Raw genomic sequence first — 20881 nt, 5'->3', positions numbered from 1 at the left:
GGACTTCCAATAGACCCAGTGCAAAAATGGTAAATCCCTATAACACCTTGCCAAATATATGCCATTCCTAAATTGCCCTGTTCCAAATTGACCCCATTAATGAGCTTCCGTCCCAAATACCTATTCACCCTGTATAATAACTGACTAGTCTAAATTGACCCTCTGTGCAAAATGGACTATTCCTGATTTACCCTCTCTCCAAAAATGTGCCATTCCCAAATCATCCCTTAAAGAATAGCCTATCCCAAAAAATAGCTTCTGTCTAAAATTGCCTTCCCAAATAACCCCTTTACAGCAAAAAAATGCAATATTCTTCATTTGTACCTTTTTGAATTAGTAGATAGACTGTTCCAACATGGCCACCCGTGAAAAATGGCCTATTCCAAACTGACCCAATTAATTTGCTTGCCTGAATGACTTCCTAAATAACCCCTGCAAAACAATGGACTGTTCTGAAATGACCCCCTGTGCAAAAATAGACTGTAATTTCTAGATCATCCCAAGAGGAAATAGCCTATACAACAATGGACTGTTCGAAATTGACCCCCCTTGATTATTATATCTGTGAAAATTACCCTCTTTAATCACCCCTATACAACAATGGACTATTCCAAAGATGAACTTTTCCTATTACTAAGCTAAATTATCCCTATGCAAAATGTCCTTCCTAAATCAGTAAAAGAATGGACTGTCCCAACAGACCCCACCCCGCACTAAAACGGGGTACCCCTAGATTTATTATTGATTTATTGACTTGATAATGATGTGATTGGCAGAAATGTGCACCTTAACCACTAGCAAACATTCTTTCAAACTTCAAAAAAAATATATTCCCAGATTACCCTCTGTGTTAATATTAACGGGCGGAGGCCTAAGTCCGACACATGTTCTACGTGTATGCGCATGCCTTGTGTCCTTATGTATTTCACTGTCTACCCATCAAACCTAAGCTTTGATCTCATGGCAGCCGCAAAACTGTGATTTTAGCTGCATGGACGTGGATTCTATATAATTATAGCTATTCGCGCTGCAGTTTGGGAGCACACGAAAGTTACAGCACATATTTGACTCGCGTTCTGGTGGAACGTTCCAGCAGAAAAGGGTCTCCTAAGTCCGATATAAAAACCTTCAAGTCATTTCTGGATATGTAAGAGTATTTTATGCACACAAAAATAAGACAGAAAATTCACAATATTGTTTCTCTGTCGCAAACATGTCCCATTTTTTTCATGGCGCGACCTGCTTCAGCGTGGCGAGTTCAAAATCAGAAATGAACTTCAAACACATGTTCCACATCACCTGCACGGCTTATAAAACGGTCTCTTTTTCTCCATGGTTCTGCTCAACAAAACTACAGCTTCTTTTATCCTCCCTGTCAACCAGCACGCACTTACACCTTGATGTCAACACAACAACATTTCACCATGACTTCACAGTTGAAAGACCGTGAAACGTCCCGGATGACCTTTGTACCATGTGCGACACCGCATGCAAACTCCCGAAATGCGCGGTGAACGTCCTTTGTTGTTCCATTGCAAGGCCAGGCATGTGCATTTCGAGCAGATTTTAAGGAAGACGCGTCCACTGTTGGCACAAAAACAGTCATGTTTTTTTTTCACAGTGAAATTCCCCACATCCTCAACTATCATACCATGACAATAGCGTAAGTTGCTATCTTCACGGACGCACCAACAACCGCTGCAGCCAGGGGTGTGATTTAGGGGTGACTATCATAGGCAGTGGAGATGTCTGTTGCATGAATAAAATGATAGCATATTTCTTTAGTTGAGATTGTAAAATCTCTACTTGTACATCAGTTACTAAGAAACGTTATTCATTTGGTAGTATGCCTCGTTACGATCGTGCTATACCCATATCGGCACAATTGGTATCGTCTCCGAGGCTTAGACTTTTACATTTTCATAAAAGGTATTCCAGATATAGGGTAATTACTTAGTTGATATCGGTTCAAATGTATATTTCATACCGTGAATAATCATTATCATAAATAGTTGTGAAAGGATGAAAGAGAAAAATGGCAAGTAAATGAATAAATGAAGGTAAATAATAAAAACAAAATACCCAGTAATGGTATAGTCCGGCTACTTTTCCCGCCACGCTCACCTCGCAAAGATCGTGACAGAAATTTCACCTACATTGCGACACATGCACACGACGCACGACTTCTGCTATAAACAGAGCGTCTGATACGATGGTAAGTATATTTTCTGCTCACTTTAGAAAAAGATAGAAATACGAATGACCTTCTTGTGCTACTTCTAGATAAAAAAAAAGTTGCCTACGTCTTTTCGACTGTGCCATCACTCTAAGAATTAGCTAACCTTTAAACGTTACATATATGTCCTAACAAGGTCATGTACTTGGTATTGTCACTCAAAAGCTATTAATTTGGTTTACAGAATCTCACGTTGGCGACGTTTCATTACACGGCCAGTGCCGCTAAGGTGATGGAATGTGAAGACCCCCCCGCAATGAAATTCAAAATGTACCATCGTCCAGGGGCGCCCTTTGCTGGCATCATGGCGTACGCCATTATGGACGACACATGGGTCGAGGTGGGCTGGGTGCCCGAGAAGAAGAAGGAGGAGGTGTTGAAGATGTGTGGCGGGAGGCCTGAGCGGCTGATCGTGACCCTGAAGGAGGCCTACGTGAAGCGCGGCTATTCCGTCATTAAAGTAGAGGCCGTTTTGGCAGAGGACTAGTTTACTCAATTAATCGCGTTTACCTAAAATAAAAAATTAACCAATTTTGTTATCTGACAAGTCGATTGTGGTTGTCATGTTTTTATATTGTAGCTAACATTTTGGCGTGACGATACAACAAAAAACAACCCATACATGGGCGTCAAATTAACCCATGTTAACAAAATAATAGCTATGGCTTAACAGACATTTGGAATGATCAAACGTAATTTACGGATATAATAATATAATATAATGATGGATACACTCGCCCGTCAAGAAGAGGGGGCGTTGTGGCTTTTTACGTGAAAAACTCTGTAACAGCAAAACCATTACAGAACATGATAGTTCCCGAGGAGCTAGAGTGTTTATGGGTATCCATCTGACTAATATATCAGCTAATATCAATGCTTACTTGCAACTAGGAATGAACTTGGTTGGGAAACACTGTCAGACAGAAGACACCTTCATAGATTATGTTTGTTCTATAAAATTGTAAATGGTCAAACCCGAAACTACCTGTCTCAACTAGCACCCACACCTATCCTCTCATCATGTTCATACGAATTGCGTAATAGGATGAACTTAAAACCTCTAAATTATTCAACAAATCGTTTTGCCAGGTCCTTTGTTCCGTACTCGACGCACCACTGGAACAACCTCGATTTGTCAACTCGCTCTTTAAACTTCGAATTCTAAATTGGAGAGCTGCTTGTTTCGTATTGTTGCAGCCATGTTGGGGCACGTCGCTGTCTGGACAGTGTCTGTAAACAAATTACAAGGGATATTCAGGTTATCTGTACACTCATAGAACACAACGAACACCATAACATATGAAAAAGACGACGAAATATTCAGTTGTACACCATTTTTTCAGTCAAAACGTCATTTCTGCTAGCATGCTCCAACTCTTAAATCAGGTTGTGTCTAAATCACGTTGCCAAAGTGACGCTACCTACCACTGTAGGACTGGATGAGGCATCGGTCGGCTGCCGCTGGTTCTCCTTATCCCCTTCTTCATCATGTCGCTTCTTCTTAGATGCCTGCAGCTTTTCCTGTCTTTTTCGCTTTCTCGCTTCCATCTCTTCCAACTTCTTCTGCGCCTCAATTTTCCTCTCTTCCTTCTTTCGACTTTTTTCCATTTCTTTTTGACGTTTTTCTTCACGCTTCTGGGTGAGCTCAGCCTTTCGCTTCTCCTTGCGTTCTTCCTTCTCCTTCTTTTCCGCTTCTTTCTTTCTAATTTCATCCATTACTTCATTGTGTGTTAGAACTCTACCAATGAGCCGTTTGCGCGTATTGCGCGTAGAGGATTGTGGTGTTGAGATGGGCAGGAGCAGGTCCTGTAATGCTGGTGGAACAATGCGTTTAATCAGAGGGCTGTGAATTGGATGGCAAATAGTGCAGGGTGCATGGCAGACCTGACAGGACGCAGTAGAGCAGGAAGGCGTCTGTAGTGACGTAGAAGGGGAAGGCGCCTGTAGTGATGTGGAAGTGGAAGGCGTCTGTAGTGATGTGGAAGTGGAAGGCGTCTGTAGTGAGTCTAGGGACGTAGCAGCGGAAGACGGCACTTGTACAATCTCTTCTCCAGACTCTTTCGTTGACATCCTTACCCAGCGATCGTCGATGGCATCATCATTCAGAGGAAAGATTCCCGTTTTCTTGAACGAATTTTTGATAAGGGATGGAGATATTGTGGTATCATATACATTACTGAAAATCTTCGCAAAGTTCCTTTTCGTCACTTGGAAATGCGGATTGGCCGCTTGCATTACCTCAAGGGTTTGGGCCCATTTCGTCTTTAATGGTGAAAAAATGGCAACATCTAGCGGCTGCAAGAAATGGGTTGTGTGGGGTGGCAACCCAAGGATAATGATGTTGTTGCTGACAGCCGCCTCCAAGACCTTGAGTGTGAAGTGGCTGTAGTGCTGGTCAACAATTAGTACGACAGGACGATCCTTGTGTGCATGGTGAACAAACGACTGAGTGAACCACTTTTCAAATAGCACGTCGTCAACAAATCCCGACTCGGAATAGGCATAGATGGCATTTGCAGGTCCCCCCTCTGTGTAGGAGCCCCCGGGAAAACTCTTGTTGAATATGATCATTGGAGGGACTGTTTGACCTGCAGCGGACACACAGATGAGGGCGGACACGTGGTCCCGACTCCCTCCTCGTCGTGAAGGCGACCTTTTCGCCCAGCGTGGCACTATCACTTTCGATACTTTGGCGGATAGGTCAACCCCCGTTTCATCGGCATTGTAAATGACATGGGGATTTCTATCTTTAGCATTTGCTTCGGTCAAGACATCCTCCAAGAGCATGAAGTAATCAATCACAACCTTCTGGGTTGCGAACATGGCCCGCTCTTTATCTAGCTGGTCGGGTGACCGTAGGCTTAGGTCAGGATGTCGACGCCTGAATCCCCGCCACCATTTCTTTCCTGGCCCCGTCTCCTTGAACTTCGAACTTGAACCCCTTGCTTTTGCTTGTTTTATTTCGATTTGATGTGCTAACGCTTTAATCACTCTTACTGTCAGAGGGAATCCCCTGTCAGCCAAATATTTGGCGTATTCGCAAAGGGCTGTCTCTTCCTCCTCAGTAAGGACAGACGGCCTGCCCATGACTTCTCCAGAACGGCCGTTTAACCTATCGTTTAACGTCGATATTGGTATTCCATACGTCTTCGACAGTCCGTAGACAGTGACTTTATCCTGGCCAATTTTAGCGGCTGACAGGGCAGCCTCCATGTCGGTATATGAGTAACTGCGTTGTTTCTTTTTGGCCCCGGATGCCATCTAGTAACAATGAGATTAGAAATATTGATTGTAAACGACACAGCAGTGATTTATTTTTAGCCGCCCCCCCCCCCCCCACACACACACCTCAAATGTCAAACAGAGAACACTCAATTTGTTTAATATCGTGTGTAATATGCAATGAAAAACGATGTCACCAACTCCAATCATATTGTTACCTACTTATTAAACCAAAATTAGCGCTTGATTGTTTTAACCTTGTGGTGTTCGAATTCAATCCAGGCATTCGATTGTATATAAATTGATGCATAGCGTGTTTTGGAATCTTCACGTTCAACAATCGTATCTTTAGTTGTCAAAGTTCAACTTATATACACTAAAACGTCAAATAGATACCCCAGTAACATTTACTTACCGCGACTTCATGCGGAAGAGCGCTAAACTGCAATCTGAAGCATGTGTGGTGAGGGAAGTGAGGGACGTGTTGGGTTGCGTTCGATGATCACATGACTTCGAATCACGTGACTGGTAAAGATGGCGGAGGAGTGCCAGTGTACGCACGTTACGTGACATTAAGCCTAGATTATACCAAGTTCAAAGACACAGGCAGGACACAGGTGTGTTTTTTGACAAGTTTAATAAACGAGCTTCATATATGTGGTGGTATTCTTCCACATTCCGCATCTTAAACTAAATGATTTAACATTTTTGAAGGCCATGTTCTCGAGAAGTTCTCTCGTCAACCACCGAGAGTAGCGTCAAATTCATACAAATATTTCAATCGTTAGCTGTTTGAGCTATCAACCTCGACACACTTTTTGACCTTGTATTTTTTTTACACAGAGGCATAGTCCATAACTACCTATCATCATCATGTGCATGCACCCGTGCACAACATAGTAATAATAAGATTTAAAAATATATCGGACTTAGGGTACTACCGGACTTCGGCACCCGCCCGTTAACTAATCAAACGTGCACTAGTACCCACTAACAAAAATTGTTTCAAACTTACAAAAAAGTATTCCCAGATTATCATCTGTCTGTGTTAACATCAACTTACTCATCGTAAACAGTTCCCACCTGACCGAGGATTCCACTGTACTATACTCTTTCGTAAAATTGTTGACGAGCTGTCAGTTTCAAAAACATTTTCTTCAGGGGTGAAAGGTTAGCGGACTGTTATACCGTATTGAAAATAGGGGTGCGCAGGATGGTCGATACCATTCTGGCCAACGGGGTGGTAAATAAATCTCTGAATCAATTTTGCTGGCTATAGATTGTTATGGATTCAATGTATAAGTATACTGTTCATAGATCTATGCAGTTCTGCTTCGGCAATCTCCTCTCCATGCAATCACTGTCATTGACTGTATTACATTTCTGCTAAAAATCATCATCTTGTCGTGATAGTGTATCGCTGCTAAAATACACTCAAACTTATTGATGTAAGAAAATCAATGTGGTATATTACTACACCTACAAAGTATAAGTTCGACTTCTTACTTCTTGAAGACAGCTGTAGATGTAAAGACAGATGTTGCTTAAGATACATGCCAGTTATATCTAATGGACATTGCAAAAGGAAGCTTATGATATACTGCACAGTGGATTTTGTTTTTGTTATATCATTTGGTGTCTTATCGAAGAAATAAAAAAGGTGTTCATGAACTCTCGAACGTGCTTTACTTTGTTTAGTTTAAACACTATTGCGCACAATGCATATTACATTAAGTTACGTTCAATTGTTCTCACAGCAGATGTTGTGTTGGATTTTTTGTTTTGTTTTAAAGGTCAGTAGTGTTGGTATGCTGATTCTTGTAGTGGAAAAGCACTCAGAACAGTACAAAAACGAGCAAAAATCAAACAGAATACAAACACGATACATCTGCTTGGAGAAGAAACTTCACCTTAATCACCGTCAGTATGAAAGGTTACCTGCGGACATCGGGTGTTCTACATCTGATGACGTCAGTAGGTACCCTTACGGATCACGGATGTTAGTTTTAGTTTTAAACGCCAATGCAAACATTGCACAATTGCATATGTTTCTTGAAAGAAACAGTGCTCCTTTTTCTATAATATGAAAGCAGATATATTCGTTTCGTTTAGTATAATGTACTTGGTTTCCGTAGGCTCTTCAGGTGGGGTGCTTTTATCACTGAGTTGTGCAGTCTGCCAGTGAAAACACGTCATTAAGAAAACTTGAGAAAAGTCAAAAGAAATGCGAAAAGACGCACCAAGAAGGTTCTATAACCTTCTTGGACACACTAAAAGAAAGCAGAATCCCCACATCTGCTTGGAGTTTATACTTTTGACATGACTGTGAAGGTTTCGCGCGGGTAAGGTTACCCGGTCCAAAGGTAAAGGTCGTGTTGTTGTCAACAATCAGGTCCTGCCTGGAGGTAACGTTTAACAAACTGGGCCAGTTTATAGATATAAATGTCAGGAGCGAGGAATAGGTTGCTGAGAACTCGTCAATAAAAAAGAGCGAAGTTAATTTGAATTGTGATTTTCATTCAATAACTGCAAGCACCTGCAATCACATGCAATAGTCACAATTTGTTCAATTTTGAACCTAAACGCTAACAAATTTAAGGTCACGTACGAAATGACGACTCGGATTTGTTTAAGTCAACGTTCTTTTTGCTTGTGATGAAATTTGCAATCATGATTCAGCACAATTGATTCGATTTCTCCCTAAAAGAGTTTTGCAATCATGACTTTGCCAAAAAGGCAAATAAATATGCCACATGACCTAGCACCGCCTTTGCCCCGCCCCCTTTGAAAAAATATTTGCCGACCAAGGTAGTCTTGTGATTTTGAGTTGGCAATATCAGCATTTTCTCTCAATCTAATGTTGCTAGCGTAAAATCTCGTGTGCAGGTATGTCCATAGCTTACTTGAGACTGTTGTGTAATCGTGGAACAGCCTCAAAACTGCCAAGAAACGGTAAAATCTACAGTTCTTTTTCCTCTTTTGGTGGGAGTTCACAAAACCTTTCGCGCGTTTTCCGGCCCCGTGACCCAGCGTTGACCCTGACGTCATCATACGTCATCGGACACACCCCCTCTCCTTCCCCGGATAGCGGATTTGCCACATTTTCCAACATGGCTGCGAACCACAACGGATGCATGGACGGAGACAACGCCGGATTTCTCCCGGCCTTTCCTCACTTCGCCACCGACGCGATCCACGCTGGACAAGACCCCGAACAGTGGAACTCTAAAGCCGTTATACCGCCCATCTCCTTGGCAACCACGTTCAAGCAGAAGGCGCCGGGACAACATTCGGTAAGTCGCCGGTAGCAGACGACATTTTGGTTCCTTCAGGATTTTTGTGGCGCAAAGAAAGAGTGACTTTGCAAAATCGTAAGCTTTATGATACGTTAAGCTGTGGACCTATAAATTTAAAGCTGTTGTTTTTGGATTAGATTCAACAACAACTGGATTTATAACATTGTATCTGGTTTGATAGATTAAAAACGGATCAGTTCTTTTGAACTCTTTTGTATGTTCGCGTGGGTAACGATCCTTGTGGTGAAACACACCAGCTTTGAAGGCACATGGTGGCATCTGGTGATTATGTTACATCGATCGAACTGTGCGTCACACCTGGGGCCTTCGTAGCCAAGCTATCTTTACGCAATCTTTACGCAATCTTAAGAAGGGCTTACTACCAACCTAACAATATCGAGTAAAACTTCAAATCGAAGAGGAACAACATTTGAAACACATCGAAATTTCTGAATAAATTATGTAACACAAAAACTTCTGACGACACGTTATGTTTGCTATCCGAATTTGGGCCATGATTGCTAAAACATTCCTGGAGCAAATTTTACTAAGCATTTTTTTTTTGGGTGGTTTTGGGTGAACGTCTAATGTGTTTACAGTATTTGAGTTTAGTTAGCCAACCATGTAACCCCTAGGCATGTGACCCATGTATGACCCATTAAATATATAATTATATGTTGTGCTCTTTAGTTGTCTGCGTATCTATCACACTGTATTAATGTGTCCATATGATAGGTACATTTATATTGCGTTGTTGCTCTTGTAAGCCTTTTGAGTGACATCGCCATACCCTTAATTAAGTGTTTACTTGCCTACGAACTCCAGGTATAATATTAAATGGAACTGGTATTACTGTAGATGCAGAAATGTTCCCGGTGGTTTTATGTTCGGGGTTTCCGCGTTGACTGTTTCACCGCGAACTTAAAACCACCGCTAACATCTTTATCCAATACTGTAGCAGTATATGACTATAGCACTGCCGCAAACTTAAAACCACTGTGAACATCCCATTTTCGAAAGAAAAACCATGCGAACTTAAATGTATTTACAGCAATTTTTGAATGGCAGGAAAGGGAGCATTGTCCGCAGACAATGGAAAGAATTGAAGTCAAATCAACACAGTTCAATGGCCAGTGAACAAGTACTAGTAGGTCATGGGCGGTAACCATCATGGGCACATATAAAGATATGAAATGGGAGCAGCTTGCTGGTTGTTTTTATTGTTTAACGGTAGTAGTAAAGATTTAAATTACGATTCACATTCTCCTGGTTTCCAAGTTCATATTACTTTTCTGTTATTGTGACCTGTACTTAACCCAGTGGTTAAATCCAGGCGCAGACAAAAAATCCTCTTAGTACAAAGGAGATCAAAACTGCATTGGGATTGGGATCTTCCATCGAATAGCAAACTAAATTTGCATGACATTACTTGTTCTAACACCCCATGCCACCCACTGCATGCTATAGCTATTGGTATGCAAGCTCTGATCATGAAATTTTCAACTTCACCAACCACTCCAGTTTCATTTGTTGTTCATTACATTTTTTTTTAAATATTCAGATCACTTGTGCAAAAAGCCAAATGTTCTCTGATTGTTAAAAAGTTATATAATATGGCACACCTTTGAATTTGTTGCTCCATCTCTCAGTCTCTGGATAAACTTAAAGGTGTTACAGTCACACAGACCAATTGCACAGACACGCACAAAAAGCAACAACATAAATAAAGTCATAAAAATCCATCCTTATCTTTTTGAGCCCAGTCCTCAAACACACACCCTAACACACCTACCATACAGTGGTGACGAAAACAATCTCTGAAAGTCAGATAAGCCAAAGCTAATAATTCATGCAGAGCTACTTCCTACCACCATCTGTTAGACTTCACAAGTTGTATAATTTGCTAGTGCCCTTTGTAATTCATGTCAGAATGGGGTCTGCATGGTTGAAGTGCAGTGCAAATTATGGAAAATTCTTGGGGCTTATTGATTACTGAAAATTCATTAACTTTGGTCCCTAAAGCATTAGCTACCCATGCACTTTGATGATAAAATTACTTTGATATTTTGAACCTATAAATAAATTCTCCATTTCAAATTTTCCACGCGAAAATTTTCCACGCGAACGCGAACATTCTTCACGCGAAAAAAACCCGTTCCCCACTTTATCCTGCATTAGATTATTTAGAGCCGTTTTATAAATCCAATCACAAATTATGTAAAATCAAAATTAAGACAGCTGGTTATGCCTTGTGGATCATGGAAAAAAGTCATGCAAACCCCCCCATATGTCGGTGTATGTATTCTCAAAACCTCCTTGGTATTTTGTGTATTCTGTTACGTCATCTGAAAAGGAAAACAGATTAAGGTTTTCCCAGTAGGATGTTTGCACTCCTTATCTCAATGGCTGTTTTATCGATGCCACAGTTGCCGTAGCGACCTGTTTGCTCTGTTGTGAAGTGTTTGTCGAGCCTCTTGATATCGGGTCATGTGACTAACATCAAGTGTAGGGCTGTTTGATGTCCAAGCAGATGTAGGGAGTGGTCCTGGTGTCGAGTGACAAAACTACATTTTGTTCATGCAATTATAACAGACATGAAATATGATTATGAAGAAAAAAGACAAATCCACACTTCTGCTTCAATATTTTGAAGCCATTGAACTTGAAGCAGCAACTTTTTATCACAATCTAAATAAATTGAACTCATATACAGCCAAATATATGCTAGTCAGCTGTTAGTAAGACATCATAATCAGTGCCTTGAAGGGTTGAAAAAGACTGTAGAGCTCAAACGTGCAACACAATCAGGCATTAATTTACCAATGCTGTCTTCGCTGTTAAACTTTGTGCTGTAGAAATCTGCTTTGTTTCATGCAGTAGGGTGAAAAGTGCACTGTTTTTTAGCTGCCAAGCTCTAAAGTACCCTCTGTTATTTCCCCCTATTTGCCAGATTGATTTGAAGCATAGCTACAGAAACAAGCTTGCGTTATCATGTTTGCCAAGGAAAGGAGAACCAGGCTACTCTTCTCTTCTTGTCAGAGTGAGGAGAAAAACCTGACCAAAATCAGTAAATAGTTAAACTTAAGCCAGACGTTTCAGTTGGCCTAGATTCAGAGGAGTGAATGAAAAGAGTTCTTTGCAATGCAAGGAATATGAAAAAAATATATATATCTTAGTAAGAAGTGCCGCTTCAAAAGCAGAAAGCAAAAAAAATTGTAACTCTCTCCTTCCTGAATTTGGAGGAGACTAATACTGTAAATGCATTTAAGTTCGTGTGGTTTTTATTTTGCGTTAAGGTGAAAATGGGGTGTTCGTAGTGGTTTTAAGTTTGTGGCAGCTCTATAGTCACATACTGCTACAGTATTGGACTAAAATGTTCGCGGTGGTTTTAAGTTTGTGGTGAAACGGTCGCTGCAAAAATCGCGCACATAAAACCACCGCGAACATTTCTGCATTTACAGTAAATGCATTTGCAAGATTTTTAATTCTAACAAAACAATTTTTTTTCATACTGTGGACACTTTGCTATGATAACTTTACGTACAACTTTTGTTTGAAAATGAAATACAACCCGTCTGTCACTGTGTTTGTTTTTCCTGCAGGGTTTCGAGTATTCCCGGGCAGGAAATCCCACACGTAATTGCTTGGAGGAATGCTTTGCAGCCTTGGAGAACGGAAAGCATGGTGAGTAGACACGGAATCTATAATAGGTTTAGATACTGAAATGCAGAAATTTTCGCGGCGGTTTTATGTTCACGATTTTTGCGGTGAACTCTGTACCGCACACTTAAAACCAATGGGAGAAGCCGTTCCATTGTGTGACTGTAGCGCTACTATTGTTTCAAACACGAACTCAAAACCACTCTATACAAGTGCCATTTTCTCCCAACCATGAAATAAAATCCCCACAAAGATTTCTGCATTTTACAGTACCAGGCTAAAGCTGCCAGCAAAATGAGATTTCCACTCTTTTTAGGTATGTTTGAGATAGACTTATTTCTCTCTCCTCAGGCCTTACCTTTTCCTCTGGCCTGGCTGCCACCGACACCATCACCAAACTGCTGCAGGCCGGAGACCACATCGTCAGTATGGACGACGTCTATGGAGGTGAGACAGTCACTCAACTTGTGTTTAAAATTGAAGTTGAAGAAGAGATATGGGCCAAAAGACAGTTACTCAAGCAACTGGATATAATTTTGAAACTGTCAGACGTTTCAGACAGCATCCGCTGTCTTTCTTCAGTGACAAAAGGGAAGAACTTGATAACCAGGTTTTATACCAAAACTGTGAATAGATAAGTTACTGTATTACATTCATTTACGAAGAAGAGAGATGTCTAACCTGGGTGCCATGCTCTGTAGCAACCGCTGGCTCAATCTTTTCGTTTGCAAGCCAAAAGATTGAGCCACTTATTACTATGGAAGATGGCGCCTTAGCTAAGAGATGTCTGTTTCTAGATGTCTTTGTGCCAGATGTCTAAATCATCTTGATTTAGACATCTCATTCTGAATGTCTTGTTCTTGATTGATCTTCTAAAGGCCAATGCCCAGACATCTAGGTGTTTGTTCCCAGACATTTGTTCTTAGAGGTTTGATTTAGGAGTAACATCAAGTCCTAGACAGTCTTCTCTCAATGCTTTCTTGTGTATCCGGCCACCTTTATTTCTGTCCAAGATGTAGATACAGATGTATAGGAAAAGTTGTTGAAGAAAGGTTGTTAAAGAAAGCAAGGAGGCTGTTGAACATCCTTGGAGAAAGCAAAAATTTTAAGTGACATACCTGTTATGACTTTCCAATGAATAGAAGTAGACCAGCATCAAGTAAGAAAAGTTGTTTGTTCTAAGCTGTATTGTTTGCTGTTTTGTCCTAAGCTGTATTATTTGCTGTTTTGTCCCAGGTACCAACAGGTATTTCCGTCGGGTGGCCAGCAGGAACGGGATTGAGACCAGCTTTGTGGACTGCACCGACGCAGCCAACGTAGCTGCAGCCCTCAAGCCGAACACCAAGGTAAGGCAATACATAAGTGACATGGATGAATGTAGTCATTTATTCCTTAATGAATCTTTAGCATGGTCCCTACAGTTAACTTGGTAACTGATTTCCAAGGAAGCCCTTACAAAATCATAACAAATCAAAATACAAAAAAAGGATATAACTTAGTGCCAGTAATATAAATTCACAATAATATAACATAGCATGGAATACAGTCTTGTTAGCTTTAAGTTTAATTCCAACAGTCATTACCCTCGTTGGCACTTAAACAGTTACCCTTCATCTGTGCTTGTTTGTTTTTGTTCTTTCTCTCCCACTTTGTTTGTGTCTTCAGGGACAGAGTGTAGATGTATTTTTGTTGGTGTTTAACAAGAGTTTTTGTACAGATTGATAGTTTTTGTGTGTGTTATACTAGATGGTGTGGGTTGAGACACCGACCAACCCGACCCTGCGTGTGGTGGACATCCAGGCTGTGGCTGATGTCATCAAGGGGCGCGACATCTTCCTGGTATCAGACAACACCTTCATGTCCTCGTACTTCCAGGTACTGTAATCATCATCAGTCGACGTGCTTACGTACCGTCAGGGTTATACCGCCCCTTACGGGGTGTCATACCCTTTCGTTGGCTGTCATACAAGACTCCCGTCCGGGTGAATGGTGTAGATCAACGTATGGCTGATACGAAACAGAGGTTTGCCAGGCCTCCGTCCGAGTGATTTGTAGTACTATGAAATTACTTAATTCCGGTTTGACGAAAGAAGAGAAGTTGTGTTCAAACAAGACAAGAAAAGTGCTGTAAATATCCACACATTGTATGAAAAGCAAAATATTTTACCTACCAAAGCCATCAAACCTGTTTTGTTACTATTATTCTTTAGCACAAATGAGCAACTTGTTTAGAAATGCAATGTACTACACAATACATTCCTAGTTGTAACCTGGTTCTTTACAATTAGCCCTTAGGCAAGTGCTTCAAGTGCTTGAAGATAACTGTCATCACTCCTTCATGACATTTTTCCCTTGTTCAACAGCGCCCCCTGGACCATGGAGCTGATATTGCATTTCACTCTGTCACCAAGTACATGAACGGTGGGTTTCACTGCATCTTTCTAATGGCAACATAAGTTTAAAAATTACAGATGGGCAACTGTTGTGCTGTATCAAATAAAATGGTTAAAATCATTTACACTGTAGTTGAAAAAGTGACATCAGCTACTTATAGCGGTGAGAAGCAGTACTCCAGTCAGAAGCTCTGAAGAAGGTGTCTGACAGACACCGAAACGTCAGCAGGTGAGATTACCTGGTTGTGTTAAAAGAAACTCCAAATATCTCAATCCCATAGTTTGGGAAACTGGTTAATAGTTCCTATATACCATTTAAGCATGTCATACAAGTGATTAAGTCCAAAACATTATGAAGGTATGAAAAACTATAGCATGATATACATTTTTCATTACATATATTATGAAATGTTATAATTCCATTCAGGCCAGTGTCAATAATGTAGTAAGTTGTCACCCAGGCACTTCTTCTATTTCAAACTGAAGTTGTAATCTTATCTTATCTTATCTACAAATTTGTAATTCTTGATTTGTTAACTGTAACTTAATTTTAACTGATTTAACGGTCACTAGTCAACAGCTAAAATTTCATAGTAGTAGTAGTAGTAGTATCCAGTATTTTGATTAAACTGCTGCCGGGGTCCCTGACACAGGGGTGGGCAGCAGCCGGCTAGTCGTCACACCCCTCTTCCTCATCATCGCTAATATTTGATCACTAATATTTGAGACAGTAATGTTTGTTCCCACCGTTAAAATTAAGTGCCGTGGCCTATTCCATTTTCCCCCAACCGCTATAGTTTCCTGCCGCTATATTAAAGTGATTTACAGTATATTACTGGGCAAGACCCGGTGTGGGTATCACGTGCAGAATGCACGCCTAAGGTGGCCGGTGGCGGTGATAGTGGCCCACAAAAGTGCAAAATTAAAGCTAAACTAACGGTAATAGAAGAAACAACAACATGAACACAATAAAAATTATGATGTGTAATGTGGTTTTATTCTGTCACCTCCAGGCCACAGTGATGTTGTGATGGGAGCTGTTGTGACCAGGAGGGACGATCTCCACGAGAAGCTGCGATTCCTGCAATACGGTAAAATAAAACCCCTTAAAAGACATTTCAAAGGAAAGAAGCAAGTTTAATTTGTACCAAGATGATTAAGGTAGAAATCATTTAGACCGAAAGTTAAAGAAAACATACAACTACCCCCATAGAAATAGCACATATACTGTTAAAATGTAGACTTTCCATTTAAAGTATCAGTCAAAACTTCGTATTAGTGAATCACATTCTTGTATTGAATGAGATGCAGGGTTGTCTCCAGAGCCCGTCCTTCCGTCCCAGGATGAAAATTTGCTTGTTGGGAAGAAAATAGATATCACCCTGTCCGTCATTAAAATGGGAACTTCATGACATAAAAATGATGAAAATGTATTTTTGTAGGCTAAAAATGACACAACAAAAATTAAAACAATGACAGGGACGGAAAGAAATTTAAAGCTGGAGACAGCCCTGATGACATGTCTAAATTTGGTTTATCGTTTTTTTCATAGCCCATTTCTTTTATATTTTATGCTCTTGACATAATGGACATGTTTCAGCGGTTGGAGCTGTGCCCGCTCCGTTCGACTGTTTCCTGGTGAACAGAGGTCTGAAGACGCTAGCCGTGAGGATGAAGCAGCACTACCAGAACGGACTGGCGGTGGCCAAGTTTCTGGAGAGCCACCCATGTGTCATTCAGTCCTTCTACCCTGGTGAGTAGGCAAGGTTTTTGAGCCATGTGCCGTAACATTTTGGGTGTTCTAAGACCTAAGAGGTCCCGGGTTCAAATCTTGTCATGTCACCGATGTTGTGCCCTTGGAAAAGGTGCTCAGCAAGACTTTCCTCACTTTACTAGGTGTAAATGAATACCTAGCATCGGTTAGGGTCATATCCCTTGGATAGGATGTCCTGCATTTGAGAGGAGCCACACCTCGCGCACCTCAAGAACCTGCCACACTTGTCAAAAAGGGTAGGGGTCCTTCCCAGTGTGTGTGGTCAGTCCATGTCATGCAGGCCATCTTTATTTGTTCATCTTCTCTGAAAATGAATTTGTCCTTGACAACAACGTAATTTACATGTGTCCCTGCAGGTCTACCCTCCAATCCCTCCTTCCATGTGATACAGAAACTACAATCATGTTTTCAGGATCTCTGTTTTTGACCTGAGAATTGTGTTCTTTGACAGAGAATTGACAAAAAAATGGTCCAAAAAAATGGTCATTGTTTCCATGCCGGTCTGCCCTCTCACCCATCCTACCATGTGATGCAGAAACTTCATGTTATCAGGATAACTTTATCTGTTATGAGTTTTAGGTCACCTTCTGAGAATTGACCTTGACAACAATACGGATGTTGTTATTGTGGAAGTCTAGATCTGCCCTCCCACCATGTCATGCAGAAATTACATGTTTATTGATTATATATAAGGTCATCAACGGGTAATTATAATAATTACCCGTTGATGACCTTATGAGAATTGACCTTGACAACAAAATGGCCGTTGTTTCCTTGCAGGCCTGCCCTCCCACCCGTCCTACCCTGTGATGCAGAAGCAGGCTTCCGGCTGCTCGGGCATGGTGACCTTCAGGATCAAGGGCGGCGTGGAGTCTGCCAGCAAGTGCCTCCAGTACCTCAAGGTTTGTTCTGATTCGCTGATGAAGGTTAAAATAGACATCCAGGTAATAAGATACACCAAAAATAGTTACTCAAGCGACTGGATAAAATTGTGTAACAGATGTTTAAGACAGCATCCGCTGTCTTTCGTCAGTGACTAATAAAGGAAAGAACTGGAGAACCAGGTTTGATACCAAAGCTCTGAAATGAAATGTTAATGAGGTGAAGACGATTTAGGAAATCGATGTTTCAATAGAAGACTTTGTTCTGATTGTTTTGACAGAGATTGGGAGGATAGACATGGATGTTGAAAACAGATGACTCAAGTACAAAGTATTCCAAGACAGGCACATAACAACAACGATCTAGGAAAAACAAATAAAGATGGTTAAGAGAAAGATAGAGTTTATGTTAGTAATCCTGGTGTTACTTTTGTTTACAGGTCTTCACCCTTGCAGAGAGCCTGGGGGGAATCGAGAGCTTGGCTGAGATTCCGTAAGTTAACAATTTCTTTTCACTGACTAAAAGAAAAAAAGATTTCTTCTATTTTCTTTTTTTACTTTGTGGTCCAGATATCCTCAAAAAAGCAATATATGTGGATAGGAAATCTATAACAGATGGAGGATATGTCTCAAATTTTAGACAGTCACTACTAACCAGGATCTATCTGTGAATAGTTTCATCAGGTTGGTAAGTCACTGAATAAAAAGACTCTTTTAACACAACCGAGTGATTTATTCAACCAACATTTTGATGACCATCTGTCACCTTCCTCAGGGCAATTCTGACTAGTTCACATTGCACTGCAGCACAGGTGTTACTGCATATATTTAGATGCGTTCCTAAACGCATATCATTATTCAATTAATCAGGATCTAATTTATCCTCAGACCGAATCATGATGAACATGTACGAATGCGTTTAGGAAATCACCAATTTCTTCACTAGTGGCCATCTGTCAGTAACAACCTAAGCACAGTAGTGAGAAAACAAGATAAATTTCACTTTTTTCTCCATCAGTGGCCTGATGACGCACATGTCGGTGCCCAAGGAGGATCGTGACAAGCTCGGTATCTATGACGACCTGATCCGCCTGTCCTGCGGCATCGAGGAAACCGCTGACCTCATTGCTGACCTCGACCAGGGTCTCAAGAAGGCTGTAAGTATCACAATAATGTCAAAGGGGCTTAGTAAAAGTGGTCGCTACATTCATCCCCTGTACACCAAAATTCGACCACGATGGCCAGGTGGTACTAATACAGAGGTGGTCACTTGTACAGGTTTGACTGTACATGTAGGATCGGGTGTTCGGAATTATGTCGAACTTGTGTATGGCAACCAGTCAAGGGGCTAAGAAAAAGTGATCACTATAGTCTAGATCTTCAAGTATGCAACGAGGTGTAATCAAACAGATGCATCTATTCTATTTTTCATGCCAAGTACAAAATTAATGTTTAATACACATGGAGAGAGAAAGAGTAGACCTGCATGTAGTCCGGGGCAACTCAAAATGATGACGACAATGTTACGCAGTCATTCATTGTACAAGGCCTCATGCTTATTCTTTTTCATTCTCCAGGTGCCAGAAGAGTTGCGGAAGTGAGAAACTGCTGCTACGGACCTGCATAATAAAACATGTTCATGTGCATGTGGGGTGGGGTGTTGGAAATACTTCTCAAGGACTATATTAAAAAGACTCACAGTAGACAGGTGGCCACTATAGACAGGATTTTTAATGCTTGAGTCGTGGGAAAATTAATCTTAAAGGGTCCACCAAAATGTGGCCACAATGGCCAGGTGGTTTTTATGTAGAGGTGGTCACTATTACAGGTTTGATTGTACATGAAGAGTGGGGTGTTGAAAATCGGTGTGGAAGAGTTTTCTTTTGTGAAGCCCCTGGATTTGTGTGGTCGGTTTTCCCCATAGACCATTTAGATGACGACCTGCTACCTTCTGAAAAGCTAATGGTGGCATAATGTAGGAAATTTAGGTAATACTATCCATTCAAAAACCTGGTCTGTTTACCTCATATTTACAAGACATTAAAAGGGCTGATCCAGACCAAATGGTTTGGAGGCTTGGGGAACAACATTTATGATATACTAAGTACATTATAACCTCTTTGCTGTCATGGACTGGTGATCAAATAGATACAAACAGTGTAAATCTTATTTTTTATTATTAGTACATGTACTTCATGTACATTGTATGTACATGATTATGTACTGTAGCAGTACTTACAGTGATATGTACAGAACTCACAAATACTATGTACTTTTAACCCAACTGACAATTTATGTAATGAAATGATAGATGATCTTCCATAGAAGTGTCCACGATACCACTGGCTTCCATGAAGACCACATGTATCTGGATTGTGACTGCTTCTGACAGCCAAAGTATTGTACATGCATGCAAGTTAACGGTTACTCCAGCAACTGGATGATTTTGTAAACGGTCAGACGTTTCAGACAGCATCCTTTGTCTTTCGTCAGCCACTGAACCAGAATTTGGAGCTCACCTGCTATTTTTGGTTCCGTCACCGATGAAATTTTGGGTTCCGTCACCCATGAAGGACAGTAGATGCTGTCTGAAACGTCTGACCATTTACAAAATAATCCAGTTGCTTGAGAAATTGTTATATAGATCTTACTACCTGGATGTCTAACCTCCATTGACATGTAGTTTGTTCTTCCAGAGGTTGAAACTGTTGTGTAATATTTCAACAGATATCCTCCAAAACATACTTTTAGGTTTAACTTCAAACTGCATGTAACAAACTTGATACTAGTATAAGTTTTGACAATACAAATGTACAACCTATTTCTCACTACATATTGTATAAAAACACTACATAAAGAGCTGCTGCATCTGTATTTTAACAAGAGTCAGAGTCACTTATTTATTTTATTTTGCTCCTTCTCCCCCCAAATAAAGCCTGTGTGTCACAACAGCTTTTGTGTTTGTTCCTGATCTGTCAATGGTGTATTTAGAACACATACATCTGCTTTTTTAGTGAAATCTGTGTGATTTTGGCCCATTTCCTCCCAAAAGAGGAGGGAAAACCAACGTTTTGCCAGCTGACTGATACATGTATGTGACAATTATTTACCTGAATAGTAACTATGATCCACAATGAATCACTTTAACTTTCACTTTATTTGTTAAAGTAGGAAAGGTACACTCTGGTCATCATTTGTTTTTGTTTTGCTAGAAACAGGCCAAAATAGATGAATTTGAACCACACAGGTTTCGTCATAAGGGGTATTTTTATCACATACTGTCGTGTACAATTGTGTTTCACAAACCCTGGTGACATAGACAGTTTGTGAGCAAAATTCCCTTCTATGACGAAACCAGTTTGTGTGGTTTAAATTGGTATAATAAAGTGTATGGAGATGTCAGCCACAAAATCACTTAA

General features: G+C 40.7%; 2 protein-coding genes and 1 long non-coding RNA gene across 3 annotated transcripts; 2 read left to right on the top strand and 1 right to left on the bottom strand.

Moving 5' to 3' along the window:
- Window positions 1–856: 856 nt before the first annotated feature.
- LOC136444706 (uncharacterized) lies at window positions 857–2783 on the top strand. The gene is made up of 2 exons (XR_010757309.1): window positions 857–2215; window positions 2421–2783. It is a non-coding gene; the product is annotated as an uncharacterized lncRNA (long non-coding RNA).
- Window positions 2784–3125: 342 nt separating this feature from the next.
- Window positions 3126–6420, bottom strand: LOC136444705 (uncharacterized). Its single transcript, XM_066442395.1, has 3 exons — window positions 5874–6420; window positions 3662–5497; window positions 3126–3466 (listed from the first exon to the last, which is right to left on the bottom strand). The coding sequence occupies exons 2-3, from the start codon at window positions 5495–5497 to the stop codon at window positions 3398–3400; spliced, it is 1905 nt and encodes a 634-aa protein (XP_066298492.1). The 5' UTR covers window positions 5874–6420; the 3' UTR covers window positions 3126–3397.
- Window positions 6421–8284: 1864 nt separating this feature from the next.
- Window positions 8285–19132, top strand: LOC136445415 (cystathionine gamma-lyase-like). The gene is made up of 12 exons (XM_066443417.1): window positions 8285–8751; window positions 12357–12438; window positions 12766–12861; window positions 13651–13760; window positions 14161–14289; window positions 14778–14835; window positions 15821–15898; window positions 16408–16560; window positions 17362–17483; window positions 17903–17955; window positions 18481–18619; window positions 19040–19132. The coding sequence occupies exons 1-12, from the start codon at window positions 8347–8349 to the stop codon at window positions 19061–19063; spliced, it is 1449 nt and encodes a 482-aa protein (XP_066299514.1). The 5' UTR covers window positions 8285–8346; the 3' UTR covers window positions 19064–19132.
- The last annotated feature ends 1749 nt before the right edge of the window (window positions 19133–20881 follow it).

This window comes from Branchiostoma lanceolatum, chromosome 11, assembly GCF_035083965.1.
Source record: "Branchiostoma lanceolatum isolate klBraLanc5 chromosome 11, klBraLanc5.hap2, whole genome shotgun sequence".
NCBI classification, from domain to species: domain Eukaryota; kingdom Metazoa; phylum Chordata; class Leptocardii; order Amphioxiformes; family Branchiostomatidae; genus Branchiostoma; species Branchiostoma lanceolatum.
This window is presented reverse-complemented; position numbering and strand designations above follow the sequence as displayed.

Coding starts and splice junctions, on each gene's coding strand:
- LOC136444705 (XM_066442395.1), bottom strand. CDS start 5,497: ATGGCATCCGGGGCCAAAAAGAAACAACGCAGTTACTCATATACCGAC. Junction 3,467..3,661: donor CCTCATCCAGTCCTACAGTG/GTAGGTAGCGTC, acceptor ATTTGTTTACAG/ACACTGTCCAGACAGCGACG.
- LOC136445415 (XM_066443417.1), top strand. CDS start 8,347: ATGTCCATAGCTTACTTGAGACTGTTGTGTAATCGTGGAACAGCCTCA. Junction 12,439..12,765: donor CTTGGAGAACGGAAAGCATG/GTGAGTAGACAC, acceptor CTCTCTCCTCAG/GCCTTACCTTTTCCTCTGGC. Junction 14,290..14,777: donor TCATGTCCTCGTACTTCCAG/GTACTGTAATCA, acceptor CTTGTTCAACAG/CGCCCCCTGGACCATGGAGC.